The sequence below is a fragment of the Andrena cerasifolii genome, chromosome 3, assembly GCF_050908995.1.
Source record: "Andrena cerasifolii isolate SP2316 chromosome 3, iyAndCera1_principal, whole genome shotgun sequence".
Classification (NCBI taxonomy): domain Eukaryota; kingdom Metazoa; phylum Arthropoda; class Insecta; order Hymenoptera; family Andrenidae; genus Andrena; species Andrena cerasifolii.
In genome coordinates, this window is record NC_135120.1 from 5,542,984 (window position 1) to 5,556,306 (window position 13,323).

Sequence of the window (13,323 nt, forward strand, 5' to 3'; positions counted from 1 at the left end):
TTTTTCTGTATAAGTAATTTATTCAAGTCAGTAAACAAACTTGAATAAAAACAATTTATTATTGAATGATTAATTTTAAGATTATGTTTATTCGTGCGTGACACGCGAATTTTACACATGAATATTGAATTGAATATTATCATTAAAACAAGATAATAAGAATACAAAGTAATAATTGCTAAGGTGTTAAATAACGATTTTAATATTGTGTCAACAATAACTCGTACTTATTTCACAGTTTGCACACATGGTCAGGTTTAGGGCCGTTCCGGAATTTCACTGTACCAGTAGATAGACACGCGAATAAAAAAACTAATAAGACCTTTAATTTTAATCTTCCAATCAAAAAATAATACTACAAGGTACCAGTTTTCTAAAAATGTATTAGTTGTACCAATATACTAAACATTATTAATTATATTCGCTTAAGAAAAAGTAGAGACTGTTTAGCAAATGAGATAAGAGCAATACTAAAATGGTGTAAACTGGAGAGTTCAAGAAAATTTATTTTTATTACGAGTGTTACAAGTTTACTAAAAACAATATGTACATGAATATATTTTATTAAATATTTCAATAATTGAATAAAATAGTTATTTTATAGATAAAGCGAATATTAAATGTAATAATCAGTATTATTTACACTAGTGTCCAGGTACTGGGACATTTACCTTACTTGGCTTCAACTGAAATTTAGATTCTGATTTTATAAAACATTTTTTTATTTTTATTTTTTTTTATGAAAATAGTCACATTCATGTGGATTAGCTAGGCATAATGAGCTGAGCCACATTTCGTGACCACAGACTTTACCGTTCGAAAGTTTTTAGGCGACAGACACACACACAAACACTTTCTGCTTTATACATTAAGATTATAGTACAGATTTTCAACGGAGTGTTAAGCCTTCAGGCATTGCGTAACACCATTTTCACCATGTACCTTGTACATCCTGTGCAATTGAACTTCTGCTGATAGTCCCTTTTCCATGATACAAGGCAAACTACAGTTTCCTGCTCAAAACTGTTAAGGGAACTAGGCAGTCAGATTTGGTAAAAATGTACTTTTTGGGAGGAATTAATTACAAGGAAATGAATACAAATTGTGACTAGTACTTTTAGGTAATATTTATTAATACTATAAACTGTAAAAAAAATTGTCTAGTGTATATACGTCTTTCTTTTTTTTTAATTTTTACAGCATGTGCAAAATATACTCCATTCTGCACTGAACTGCAACATTAAAATGTAAAAACTCTAGTTTCCGAGATAAAAAAAACAGATATCTGTGCTATTTTAATAATTTTGGTTTAATTCTTTTTTCCCACGTTCATGCCGACATTACAGGTTCTAGAAGAAACATATTCCAAGGAAACCGTTGTATCTTTATTTTTAACCGACTTCAAAAAGAAAGAGGTTCTACGTTCAATATGTATGTATGTATGTATATATTATCTTTGGCCGCGAATTTCTCTGTAAATACTGGACCGATTTTCGTGAAACTTATTGCATTTAGTTTAGCTTCAATCAACTTAGGTCATGGAAAAAGAATTATCAAAATCGGTTCAGTAGTTTTGAAGTTACACCAAACATTATAAATCTGTTACTTATTTTAAATAACTAAAAAGTAAAAAATAATTTTGTTCCTTATATAATCTATGATCCTAAATTTTTTAAAGGCGGCGCCTGATTTACACAGTGCAAATGATGAGGCGCCGACATAAAAAAATATAAAAATTGAGAGTCGTGGATTAAATAAGGAACAAAATTATTTTCTGCTTTTTACCTCCTTTTTATTTTTTAAGCTCAATATCAGAGCAAAACCAAAGATGCTGTTTCTAAAACAATGTATAATCAACCTCGTATAGCGCCATTTGTAAAATAGATATGTAAAAAAAGAAATTTTTTTTTTACTCTTCGTAATAGTAATAAACATTGTACAAAAAGAAAAGTCTGTGCTTGCTTTCATCTCTTTGTAATTAATTCGCAAAAATACTTGATTTTCGAGCGATTTAACTGCCTAGTCCCTTAAGTCTATATTCAATGATCAAAATCTATTGCAGATTATAAAGAATTAATTGTAAGCTACCACATACAAGCCATACATACGTATCATAAACACTGGGTACTATACTGTGCACAGTAGGTATAGTGACGCGTACACCCAGTACGCTTACTGTGGACAGTTTAATTGCCCTATAGGTCAGCGAAATAAAAATAACTTCCTCGTTAGGAGACTACCGGTATACAAGGTGATTCCCGAATGATGGTCGCCGTGATTTCTGAGCCGCTTTCGATAGTGTGACAGAAACATTCTCAGCAATCATTATATCATGTTTGTTTAATCGACAAGAAATGCTAGTACTAAAAATAGCATGAACACTAGCGCGGAGCGATACTATATAGGCGAAAATTTAAATTTGAATTTTCAGTTGGCCTGGGTGCGGGATAGTTGTCTTTTGATTAACCAAACACAACTGTAAAAAAAAAATTTGGAAAATATTCATGTCTGAATATTCATGACAATTTTGAAAAATATTCATGTCTGAATATTCATGTCTGAATATTCATGAATATTTTTCCAAAATTTTGGAAAATAATTATGTCTGAAAATTCATGTATATTTTTCCGAAATTTTGGAAAATATTCATGACCGAATATTTTCCCAAAGTTTTGGAAAATATTCATGTCTGAATATTCATGAATATTTTTCCAAAGTTTTGGAAAATATTCATGACCGAATATTTTTCCTAAATTTTGGAAAATATTCATGTCTGAATATTCATGAATATTTTTCCAAAATTTTGGAAAATATTCATGTTTGAATATTCATGATTATTTTTCCAAAATTTTGGAAAATATTCATGTCTGAATATTCATGATTATTTTTCCAAAATTTTGGAAAATATTCATGTCTGAATATTCATGAATATTCCTGAATATTTTTCCAAAAAAAATTTACAGTTGTGTTTGGTTAATCAAAAGACGCACCCAGGCCAATTGAAAATTCAAATTTAAATTTTCCGCTCCGCCCTAATGAACACTTCTTCGGAATGAAAATAGAAGGTTAATTTCACTTTTCTAAATGGAATCATATACAGGTCGAGGCATTTATAAATCTCAAATTACGTCAATACTATTAGATTTAGAGCAAAATCGGCCAAACGAAAGTTGCATGTTTTGAAGGTGATGCTAACTGTATTGCATGAAATCATTGTGGGGTGAGACGTTCCATATAATTGAAGGAGAAGACCATTGCTTTGTTAAACCGAAACACACACGTTTTTATATCAAGGTTATCTTATTATTATAGTATATATCTCTTGTAGGTACATGGATTCATTTATAAATTTTGCTACATACTTTTTACTGCCTCAATATAACTGCTACATTTTCCATCTGGAAATATGAAATGTAAATGCAAAGAACACTTCATATTATAAAAAAGATTTTGCAAACAGAATAAGCTCTATCTAACAAAGTAGCATCACCTATTTTTTACACGGTACCTAAATATTTGCTGGTGTAGGGTAAACTGTACAATGATTGGCACCCTAAACCAAAATCCCAATTGGAATGTCTATATTTTTTGTGAAGTTTTTATATGGTCTTAATTTTTAGTAATTATCAATGATTATGGAGTTCTCATTAAAATAAAACATCTCGAGTACCTATTAAGTCTTTTATTTAAAAAAAAAATCAATAAAAAACAAAAATAGGCATAAAAGTACAATCATTGGCACTCTAAAATTTGAGGTTATATAGAAAAACATATGTAGTCAAAAACGAAGTTTGAAGTGTTTAAACAGACTATTTCATTCACTATTAAATACCTACAACACTTATTGAATCTGTATTTCAATCCATTACTTAGTTATAAAGCGACAAAATATACTTACTCACTACTTATCAAAATTTAAAAAAAACGCCTAAAACTCAGCCCTTTATCCCACTTTGTGGTGTTGCCAGATGTTAAATGTGTAGTTCAACTACTGGGCTTTGCAGTGTTGTAGTGAAAGAAAATTAAGAAAATGTAAAAAAGTATTTTCTAAGCTTGTACTTCTTAATATTTTACTTTTTAATCAGGAGTGCCAATGATTAGTGCAGTTTACCCTATATACTTTTTGATATTAATATAGGTGAATCAATATCAAATATGCAATACTCAACGCTAGTACAATAAACCGACAATTTTCGAGATCAAATTTAATTCATTAATTAAATAATTGACAGTAAACACAGATAAGTTGACAAAGTAACAAAAGACTGAGTCCCCTTTTATCCATAAGTTTCTCGTAAAAATTAATTATATACTGAAAAGTATGCGTAATTTGAAGACCAAGGAAGCAAATATTTTCTACAGTTTGTTTATTATCTCCAGTTGTTTTAGTTTAGCTGTTACTATTTTAAAACAATTACATTTTAACATGCATGTATGCATTTTCAGTTAACCTCTTTGATTGCAATTTAGAAGGTGAGTATGAATTCTCATACTCCAATGAAAATCGAACATTATAATGAAAACAAACGTATATAACAGGCACACATGTAATTTCATTAAAAAAAACCCAGCTCACTTTTAGGTTTTCTTAGCAAAAACATATTCAAGCATTTTATAAATTGAACATTTTTGTTGTCGAAAACTTTCCGAAATAAAGAGCAGAAATAAGCAAAGCCTATGGGAAGTGGCTGAAAAATAGTGGCGACCATTACGTGGACCAATCTATACACCAGTGAGTATATCAGTGGTGTAGCGAGCAGAACGTGGATCCTGCAGCAACCGAAACTTTGCTGAGATTAAGTACACACGACGACGAGATTGATGCTCCTTTTCGCAGTGACTGTACTGATTCACCCACTTATATAATTCGCTGAGGACACACGACTCTTCTATGATAAAAGAAAAATTATGAAATACAGAAGACCAACGAATAAATTGCACAATAACAATTCTACAACAGAATCCTGATTCTGATGAAGGAGGCACTAGAACGTAATAAAAATTCAAAGCGACAGGACTTCAAGAAGTACAGAAAAACGAGTGTAACGTATCACCTTGTTCTCGAACTTATCACGGTGCTCGGAATGCTTTCTTGCACGGTTGACATCACGAAGATATTTATTCTGTATCGTACGTCAGTTAGTTAACACACCCTTGCGCATGGAGCATCGCAGCACACCAACCTCTCGCCGAGGAAACGTGCGCAGTGCTTCGATTCAATGAAGAGCCATCAACAATGTTGGGTTCGCGACAATCGTTATCTCCGCGCAGATGTAGCCGGGGGAATCCAGTGAACCGTTACGGACGCACAAGGAATAGATCAGAGAGACTTACGTGGGCATTGACACGACTGGGCAGCCAAGTTGCAGGAGGTTCCTCGCGAGGTATTCTGGCGCAGGTGCGTCGATCGCAGGTGCGGAGTGCCTGGCGGGCCGGACTGGCGTGGCATCGGATTTATCCGCCGTCCACGCCATGGACGAAGATGCTTTTCCATCGCACGACGACACTTGCAGCCTATTACCTGCATTCGAGGACTTTGGGATCCTTAGGGAGCCACTGCGTCGAAGCTGAGTGCCCAGTTCACTGTCTGAAACAATTTACCCATCATAATTCTCACCGAGCGCCCGTTTAGTATTGCGAGAGGCTTAAATTATTTGAATAGGTCCACACGTTTAAGGGGAAACCCCACCGTGACAGCCGGAAAAATAAGCCATTTTTAAGATTTTTTTCTGGAATAACTTACGGTTTTAATATAGAATTTGTATTGCCTACCTTCAGTGCAACGTCTTAAGAGACTATAAAAAATAAATAAATAGAAAAACGTGCATAAATTTTAATATATTAATTAATCTACTAAACCACCCACGCGCGCTGGTCGAATGTGTAATTATGGAACAGCAGGTCCGAAATCAAATTTCATTTTTTTTTATAAACTATATGAGTGTAGTTTCCATTGCACGTACGGATTCTTTAAGTGAAAATAATTTTTTTAAATACGCTCGGAACACTGTCCATTTTATTCGCGAATTTTCGAAACTTCTAAAGCGCACCATTTTTACAAAAATAATTTGTTTTAGAAATCTGTGTGTGCAACGGAAACTATACTTATATAGTTTAGGGGAAAAAATTAAATTTGATTTCGGAGCTGCTGTTCCATAGTTACACATTCGCCCAGCGAGCGTGGAGGGTTTAGAAGATTAATTGAGGCAATCAGCGCAATAGTGGCATAACCCCAAAACTTTTGTTTCGAGATAACGGCAAATGAAATTATTGACGTTTTAAAGTCTTTGCTTAAAATTTCTACTTTTAGGTACATACTACATAGGTATGATTTTTTACAAAATATAATTGCTAAGGTGTATATTATCTATACTATTATATAAAATTGAAGTTGCATACTTTAAAATGCGGTTTCTCAGTAAATATGGACTGTACGCACAAGCGTGTTACGTCACTTTGTTTTTCTTGGCGAGAGGAAGGTTCTAACGTTTTTATTTTTTTTTTAAATACTAATTCTTAAATAATAGTAGTTCGCGACGCCACCGCCAGGCGGCGACCGGGCGAGCGCTTCTCGCTTGCAAAACAGCACCGCGGCGGGAATAAGTGGCCGAGGGCTCTCGAGTTTACACATTGCAGATTACAGATTATGAATCAGTCACGCTAATATCTCGGGCGAAGCCGAGACGGGGGATGCTAGTTAGTATATAAAAGAGTGACTAATGCTGGACAGGCCAGTATTTTTTTCCGACGTAAATCAACAAAATGCTCAGTGTAAAAACACGTTTTTGTGCTGCTACTTTGTGTATGTTTTTGTAGGGGTGCTCAGGACACTATAGAATTCAAATTTTGCACTATAAGAAGTGGTTTAGGCTGAAATGTCAATTCACCCAAAATTGTAGGTTACGCCACTATTGCGCTGGTAGCCTCAATAAATTAATATATTAAAATTGATCCATGTTTTTCTATTTATTTATTTTTCATAGTCTCTTAAGACATTGTACTAAAGGTAGGTAATACAAATTTTATATTAACAGCATAAATTATTCCTGAAAAAAAATCTTAAAAATGGCTTAGTTTTCCGGCCGTCACAAATATTTTCGTGTCTTCTCGTTATACCTATGTAACAAATTTCGATTGCTTGATTTTTGTTCCAGTTGGTCGAGTATTTCAATTTGGATCGATTTATTCAAGAAAATAAAAAATTTCCCACGCTGGAGAAATGTTTAAGATACCCCGGATACAACCAAGCTGCATGAACTGCAAGGGCACTTGGCACAATCCGCCTAATCAAATACGGTCAAGTTCAACACTATTTTTGCAACTATGCCTTTTGTAACAATTATGGAGTACTATTTTCACCGAAAAACTTTTCCCGGCGTTGTCAGCTAAAATTGTTGAAATAAAAGAGAGTGGTAGAATTGAAAAAAGGAACTTCGGTCCTTATCCGTAGGGACGACGTCACAGGGGTGGGAGGGTGGATTTCAAATTTCAAAGTGGCGTCGCGCGTAATTCCTATTAGCGCCACCTATTGGATGTTTAAGGTACTTTGGGTCCGCGTCGGTATTTGGGCCCGTGTCGGTAAATTCCCTAGGCTTCTCATACATTTCGTTTTAGCGTCGCCTGTTGGATGTCTAGGGTACTTTCAGCACGCGTCGCCGCCGCGCAATCTCCGTACGCGTACGGGGATCGGTGCGCAGGCGCGATCGCGACCGATTTGTGCAAATTCGCGTCTTCGATGTACAGGCGGCCACCACACGCTCCGCCCGGCCTGACAGGGTGGCCAGATGGTGCATCCACACGCTCCGCCCGGCCTGACAGTATTTAAAAATTTAGAAATTTTGTTTCCATTGATAAAATAGTATCATAATGGATGAAAAAAGGATTTGAGTCCTTGAATCAAAAACTAGAATCTTGAAGCTTTAAAATGCCTTTTTTAAATATTTTTTGCGACTATTTTTCACGGAGATAGTACAGCCATTTCAAAATGACCAAATTTTTCGTGAAATTATAGTGTTCCTTTAATTTTGTCCAGCAATGTATTTCCATTTTCAGTTTACTTTATAATTATTCACATTATTAACAACCATTATTCACATTCCAGTAGATCCACCTTTCCTAAAATATTCAAAACATTTTCTTGCTTAATATTAATTGTGGCGGGTGATAAAGTATCAGATTAATTGGGTCTTACAACGCCGAAAGAAACATCGATTTTTGCGCGTCTCTCGGTACGAACAAATACCATATGAAAGAGGTATAGATTCAGTATAGTATTGGTTTGGTATCGATTGAAGAAGAATCTGATACCAAGTACCTTAAACTTCGATATGTATCGATATTTCGTATTGAATACTTTGGTAATGAATTGATTGAATATCATCAATAGTATCGATATCGATCCAATCAAGTTTGATCAGGGTTTAGATTACAAATTCTGACACGTTTTCCGATCAGTCCGGTTCAGGCAGAACGAATCGTTTCTCGTATTTCAATTAAGCTTTGCTACTGGCTATTAAAAATTATCTCAAATTAAATACAAATACATTTTAGAAAGGTATATGTACTGCATTAGAATAGTAGTGGAGAATTTATGAATCAATATAACAATTAATCAAAGCTTAATTTATGTCTTTTAATAATGATAAACCGTATCTTCAATTTCTGTTTTATTTTCTATTAGGGCCCCGGTTTTGTCCTAGTCTTCTCTGAATACAGTCCTGCAAGAGGTAGTAGAGGGGGGGGGGGCACGTTTAGCGGCCAGTACCCAGCAGGGTGTCGAGTAAGACCCCGCTGAGGGACATCACACCTAAGTCACTATATCTCGGATAGGTATAGTGCCTCTACGAGCTATAGTGACTTAGGTGTGAGGTACCCAGCGGGGTCTTAACCGATACCCTGCTGGGTACGGGCCGCTAAACGTGCCCCCACTACTACCTCTTGCAGGACTGTGTTTAGGGAAGACCAGGACAAAACCTGGGCCCTAAAGGATAAAATAAGTTATTAATATAAAATAATTTATATTGCTACTGTTCTAATGCAGTACATATACCTTACTGAAATGGATTTTTATTTAATATGTGCTGACAATGAGATAATTTTTAATAGTCAGTAGCAAAGCTTAATTGCTGTCTTTTAGTAATGATAAACAGTACCTTCAATTTCTATTTTATTTTATTAAAATCGAAGATGTAACACTTCATCTATAGGGCCCCGGTTTTGTCCTGATCCTCCCTAAACACAGTCCTGCAAGAGGTAGTAGGGGGCCACGTTTAGCGGCCAATACCCAGCAGGACACTATACTATATACTACAGGGTGATTCCCCAGCGACACTTGTCAAAGAGATGCCGCCTGGTACTCCGTGGCGAGGACAGGACCCCCTAGTGCCTCACCGAATTTGATGGCTCTCGATCTTCGAAAGTGTTGGAATGCCATTAAAAAAGTCAGAAATGTCCAGGATTTCCACATTTCTCATCAGATCTTTACGAAAACGGCGCCTATCGATTCCTTGTGTTTCGCCGATGAAGCTAACATCAAGAACGACATAATTCGGACCATAATGAAGGAAATTTCATGAAAAATTGATTTATATAATTGCAAGTTGAATTTGTTAAAAATAGTCCGATTTACATTAAATGTTGTATGATTTTCATCGGAAAAACATAAGGAATCCATCGGTATCACTTCCATATCGATACAATAAAGAATAAAGAATTTCTTAATACTCTGAAATGAATAAATTCGTTGAATAAATTAATAATAAATAAATAATAATGTTTAACTAAACTGTATATTTCGTCACAATTTCTAATAGTACTATTTGATTTTTCCTTATAATCGGAAACTAAAAGTTTACCCAACAAGCGATTTAAATCGCTTAAAGAGCATTAAATTAACTACTAAATAAACAGTTTTCAATTTTTGTATAACAATTAAGTTGAAAAAATTGAAAAAAAACATTAAATGAACGTACAATATATTAAATTATAAATCATTAGAAAGGAATAATTTGTTCATTTTATGTTTTTTGGCGCCATTCCGATATCTTTTATAGTTTAAAAGTTATACAACACGAATGTTACTAACTATCCCTATCCCGACACAGTCCGGCCTGCGCAGGCCAAACTGACAGGCCGGCCGGAGCGTGTGTGGCCGCCTTTACTCCATGGGCTACCGCGACGATTGACTCATAGCCTCCTCGATATGAAATACTCGGAACTCTACCCCGAATAATTATCGCTCAATGTTTACATTGGTTGTTTACGCGAACGCAACGTCGAATTCATTTCTTCATTGCACGTGCGCTGTATCGCTCCCACACGGCATCGCGTGGTGCAATGTCGTGCTTACTCCCTGGGCTACCGCGACGATTGATTTACAACCTCCTCGATGTGAAATACTTGGAACTCTACTCCGAATAATTATCGATTAGGGTGGGGCTACGTAAATTAAATACTGGGAACTAGGTCTTGAATAATTATATTATCGATCCATGCCAGATGGTCTCGAATTACAGCATCCGCGCTAGACATGTTCAATCCTGTCGCGCGCCATGATTCCTTATCGCTATATGTTTACATCAGGCCCGTCCAACTGTTGCTCTTGCCTTCGAAGAGCAACCGCGGGTGGTTGCGTGCGAAGGCAAGAGCGACTGTTATGCCCCACCATGGGGACCTATCTCTCTTGAGGGGCGCGAGGGGCCTGACTCGATGCCTTCAAGAGCGAAGAGCAAGTCGCAATTGCTCGTGCGAGCAAATCCCTGGACAGGCTGGTTTACATCATCGCACGTGCGCTGTATAGGTCCCACGATTCAAATATAAATACACGGCATGAAGCGTGTGCACATAGTCGCCAAAACGCGTTCAATCCTATCGCGCGCCATGATTCCTTATCGCTGTATGTTTACATCAGGCCCGTCCAACTGTTGCTCTTGCCTTCGAAGAGCAACCGCGGGTGGTTGCGTGCGAAGGCAAGACCGACGGTTGTGCCCCACCATTGGGACCTATCTCTCTTGAGGGGCGCGAGGGGCCTGGCTCAATGCCTTCAAGAGCGAAGAGCAAGTCGCGGTTGCTCGTGCGAGCAAATCCCTGGACAGGCTGGTTTACATCATCGCACGTGCGCTGTATAGGTCCCACGATTCAAATATAAATACCCGGCATGAAGCGCGTGCACGTAGGCGCCAAGACGCGTTCAATCCTGATCAAATATAAATACACGGCATCGCGCGGTACAATGTAGTGTTTACTCCATGGACTGCCGCAATAATTGACTTACAGCCTCCTCGATCATTAAAATATTCGGAACTCTACTCCGAATAATTATCGCTATATGTTTACATCATTGCACGTGCGCTGTATCGGTCCCACGATTCAAATATAAATACACGGCATGAAGCGCGCGCACATAGTCTCCAAAACGCGTTCAATCATGTCGCGCGCCATGATTCCTTATCTTTCTCAGAAATCATGGACCACCCTCTTTCTTAAAAATCGAGGCCCACCTTCTTCCGCACATCGAAGACGCGAATTTCCACGAATCGGTCGTGGTCCCGCCTCCGCACCGATCCCCGCACGCGTACGGAGACTGCGCGGCGGCAACGCGGACCCAAAGTTCCTTAAACATCCAACAGGCGACGCCAATACGAAATGTATTGTACACGGGCCCAAATACCGACGCGGACCCAAAGTTCCTTAAACGTCCAATAGGTGGCGCCAATAGGAAATGCGCGCGACGCCATTTTGAAAATTTGAAATCCACCCTCCCTCCCCTGTGACTTCATCCCCCTAACCTACGAACTCGGCTCGCGCACGCGACGCCAGTTTGAAATTTTTAAATTTTTAAATCCCCCCTCCCCTATGACGTCATCCCCCTCACCCACGAACTCGGTACCCCGTCCCCACCTCACCCCCTCACTGACACTTGGTCCAGAATCTGCATAGCCTATCTACTTTCAACACCTCGAAAATTCAAAACAATTCGAAACTTTGCAGAACTGTAGTTCAAGTGATGCTAATGATGTAACCACATTTTGTTTCACAATAAAATGTTTCAACACAAATGTGGTCACGTTATTAGAATCACTTGAACTACATTTCTAAAACGTTTGGAAGTGTTTTGAATTTTTCAGGTTGCCGAACATCCCTTATCAGTTAATGAATAGACTGGCTAAATGGAGAAGTTTCGCACTCCTCAGTTTGCTACATCATGTACATATGTGCAGCTCCTTGGTTTCTTGTATTTGCACTAACATTAGATAATAAATTATAATACTTCATTCTCTCTGTCTGGCTGATACCATTATGCGTAGGTATTTAACAGCAGCATAAAATAGGTTTCATCTATTTTTGTAAGCTGAAATATTTGCATTATTTGCAGAGGTACTTAAAATTACGGTTATGGAATACTTTGCGGACAACAGTAAAAAACAGTTTTAGCTTCTATTTTATATTTATAAAGCAAACTACTTAGGATAGTAATTAAATTTATTCGAAAACATAAAATGCAACTTTGTTTGCTTTTTTATATGAAATTTCGTTTCCCGCGAAAATTAGTTTTGAAAATTCGACGAGAGTATGTACATCTGACTAAAAATGGGTGGGGTACGATAAGTAATTTTGATATATCAAGGAATGAAGTAGTTCCTTGTGCATCTGTAAGTCGAACTGTATATTCCTGAAAATAATATTTCTATTATGTAGTGACGGCATATATCTAGAATCAATTTTCTATTAGTTATAAATTTGCAATTATAAGTTAGCTGTAGGTAAGTTAACAGGCCAACTTTTATACAAAGCTTGGGCCACCCACACAAGTGGTTACAAGTCAAAATCAACATCAGCTAAATGTAAATTGATGCACAAATTTCTAAAATTTTTTCATATTGTCATACAATTCTATCGTAGAAAAATTGACGAAACATTTATACCAACGTACTGTAATAATTATGCATGTCACTGTGGGCTTAAGGATGAACTTCAGTAACATTCAAAATAAGCGAAAATCTTTGAAAATTGGAGGCGTCAATCTTTACGCAATAGTAAAAGTAGCTTTCAAATTATTTAAATTTCAATTTAACATGTATTCTTATCGGGAAACGCAATGTTGAGAATATAACTTCAAAATTAAGAGTGAAATAATGGGCCAAAGTTTTTGAAATCTTGTGTACAGAAAGATCAAACACTGAACAAAATTGTCACAAAAATTCCGGACAATTGATTCGATGGTTTTTGTTTAAATGAAAGAAAATGACACGGAAAACTGGTTCTTCTTCGATTGTCAGCTGAGTGACTATGAAAGTGCGGCAACGCCGCAATCACCTCTAGAGG

General features: G+C 36.6%; 1 protein-coding gene and 1 long non-coding RNA gene across 7 annotated transcripts in view; one reads left to right on the forward strand and one right to left on the reverse strand.

Annotated features, from left to right (window-relative positions):
- LOC143366995 (uncharacterized) overlaps positions 1 to 13,323 on the reverse strand; it is a 253,347-nt gene that overhangs the window by 205,284 nt on the left and 34,740 nt on the right. For 5 of the 6 annotated variants that reach the window (XM_076808566.1, XM_076808562.1, XM_076808563.1 and 2 more), the window contains exon 2: positions 5,335 to 5,587. In XM_076808566.1, the coding sequence (XP_076664681.1) occupies positions 5,335 to 5,474 (140 nt within the window). In that variant the 5' untranslated portion in view covers positions 5,475 to 5,587. Of the gene's footprint in view, positions 1 to 5,054; positions 5,182 to 5,334; positions 5,588 to 13,323 lie in introns of those variants that run through there. The other variant, XM_076808568.1, reaches the window with a different exon arrangement.
- LOC143367117 (uncharacterized) overlaps positions 1 to 13,323 on the forward strand; it is a 136,665-nt gene that overhangs the window by 21,065 nt on the left and 102,277 nt on the right. The window lies entirely within an intron of this gene.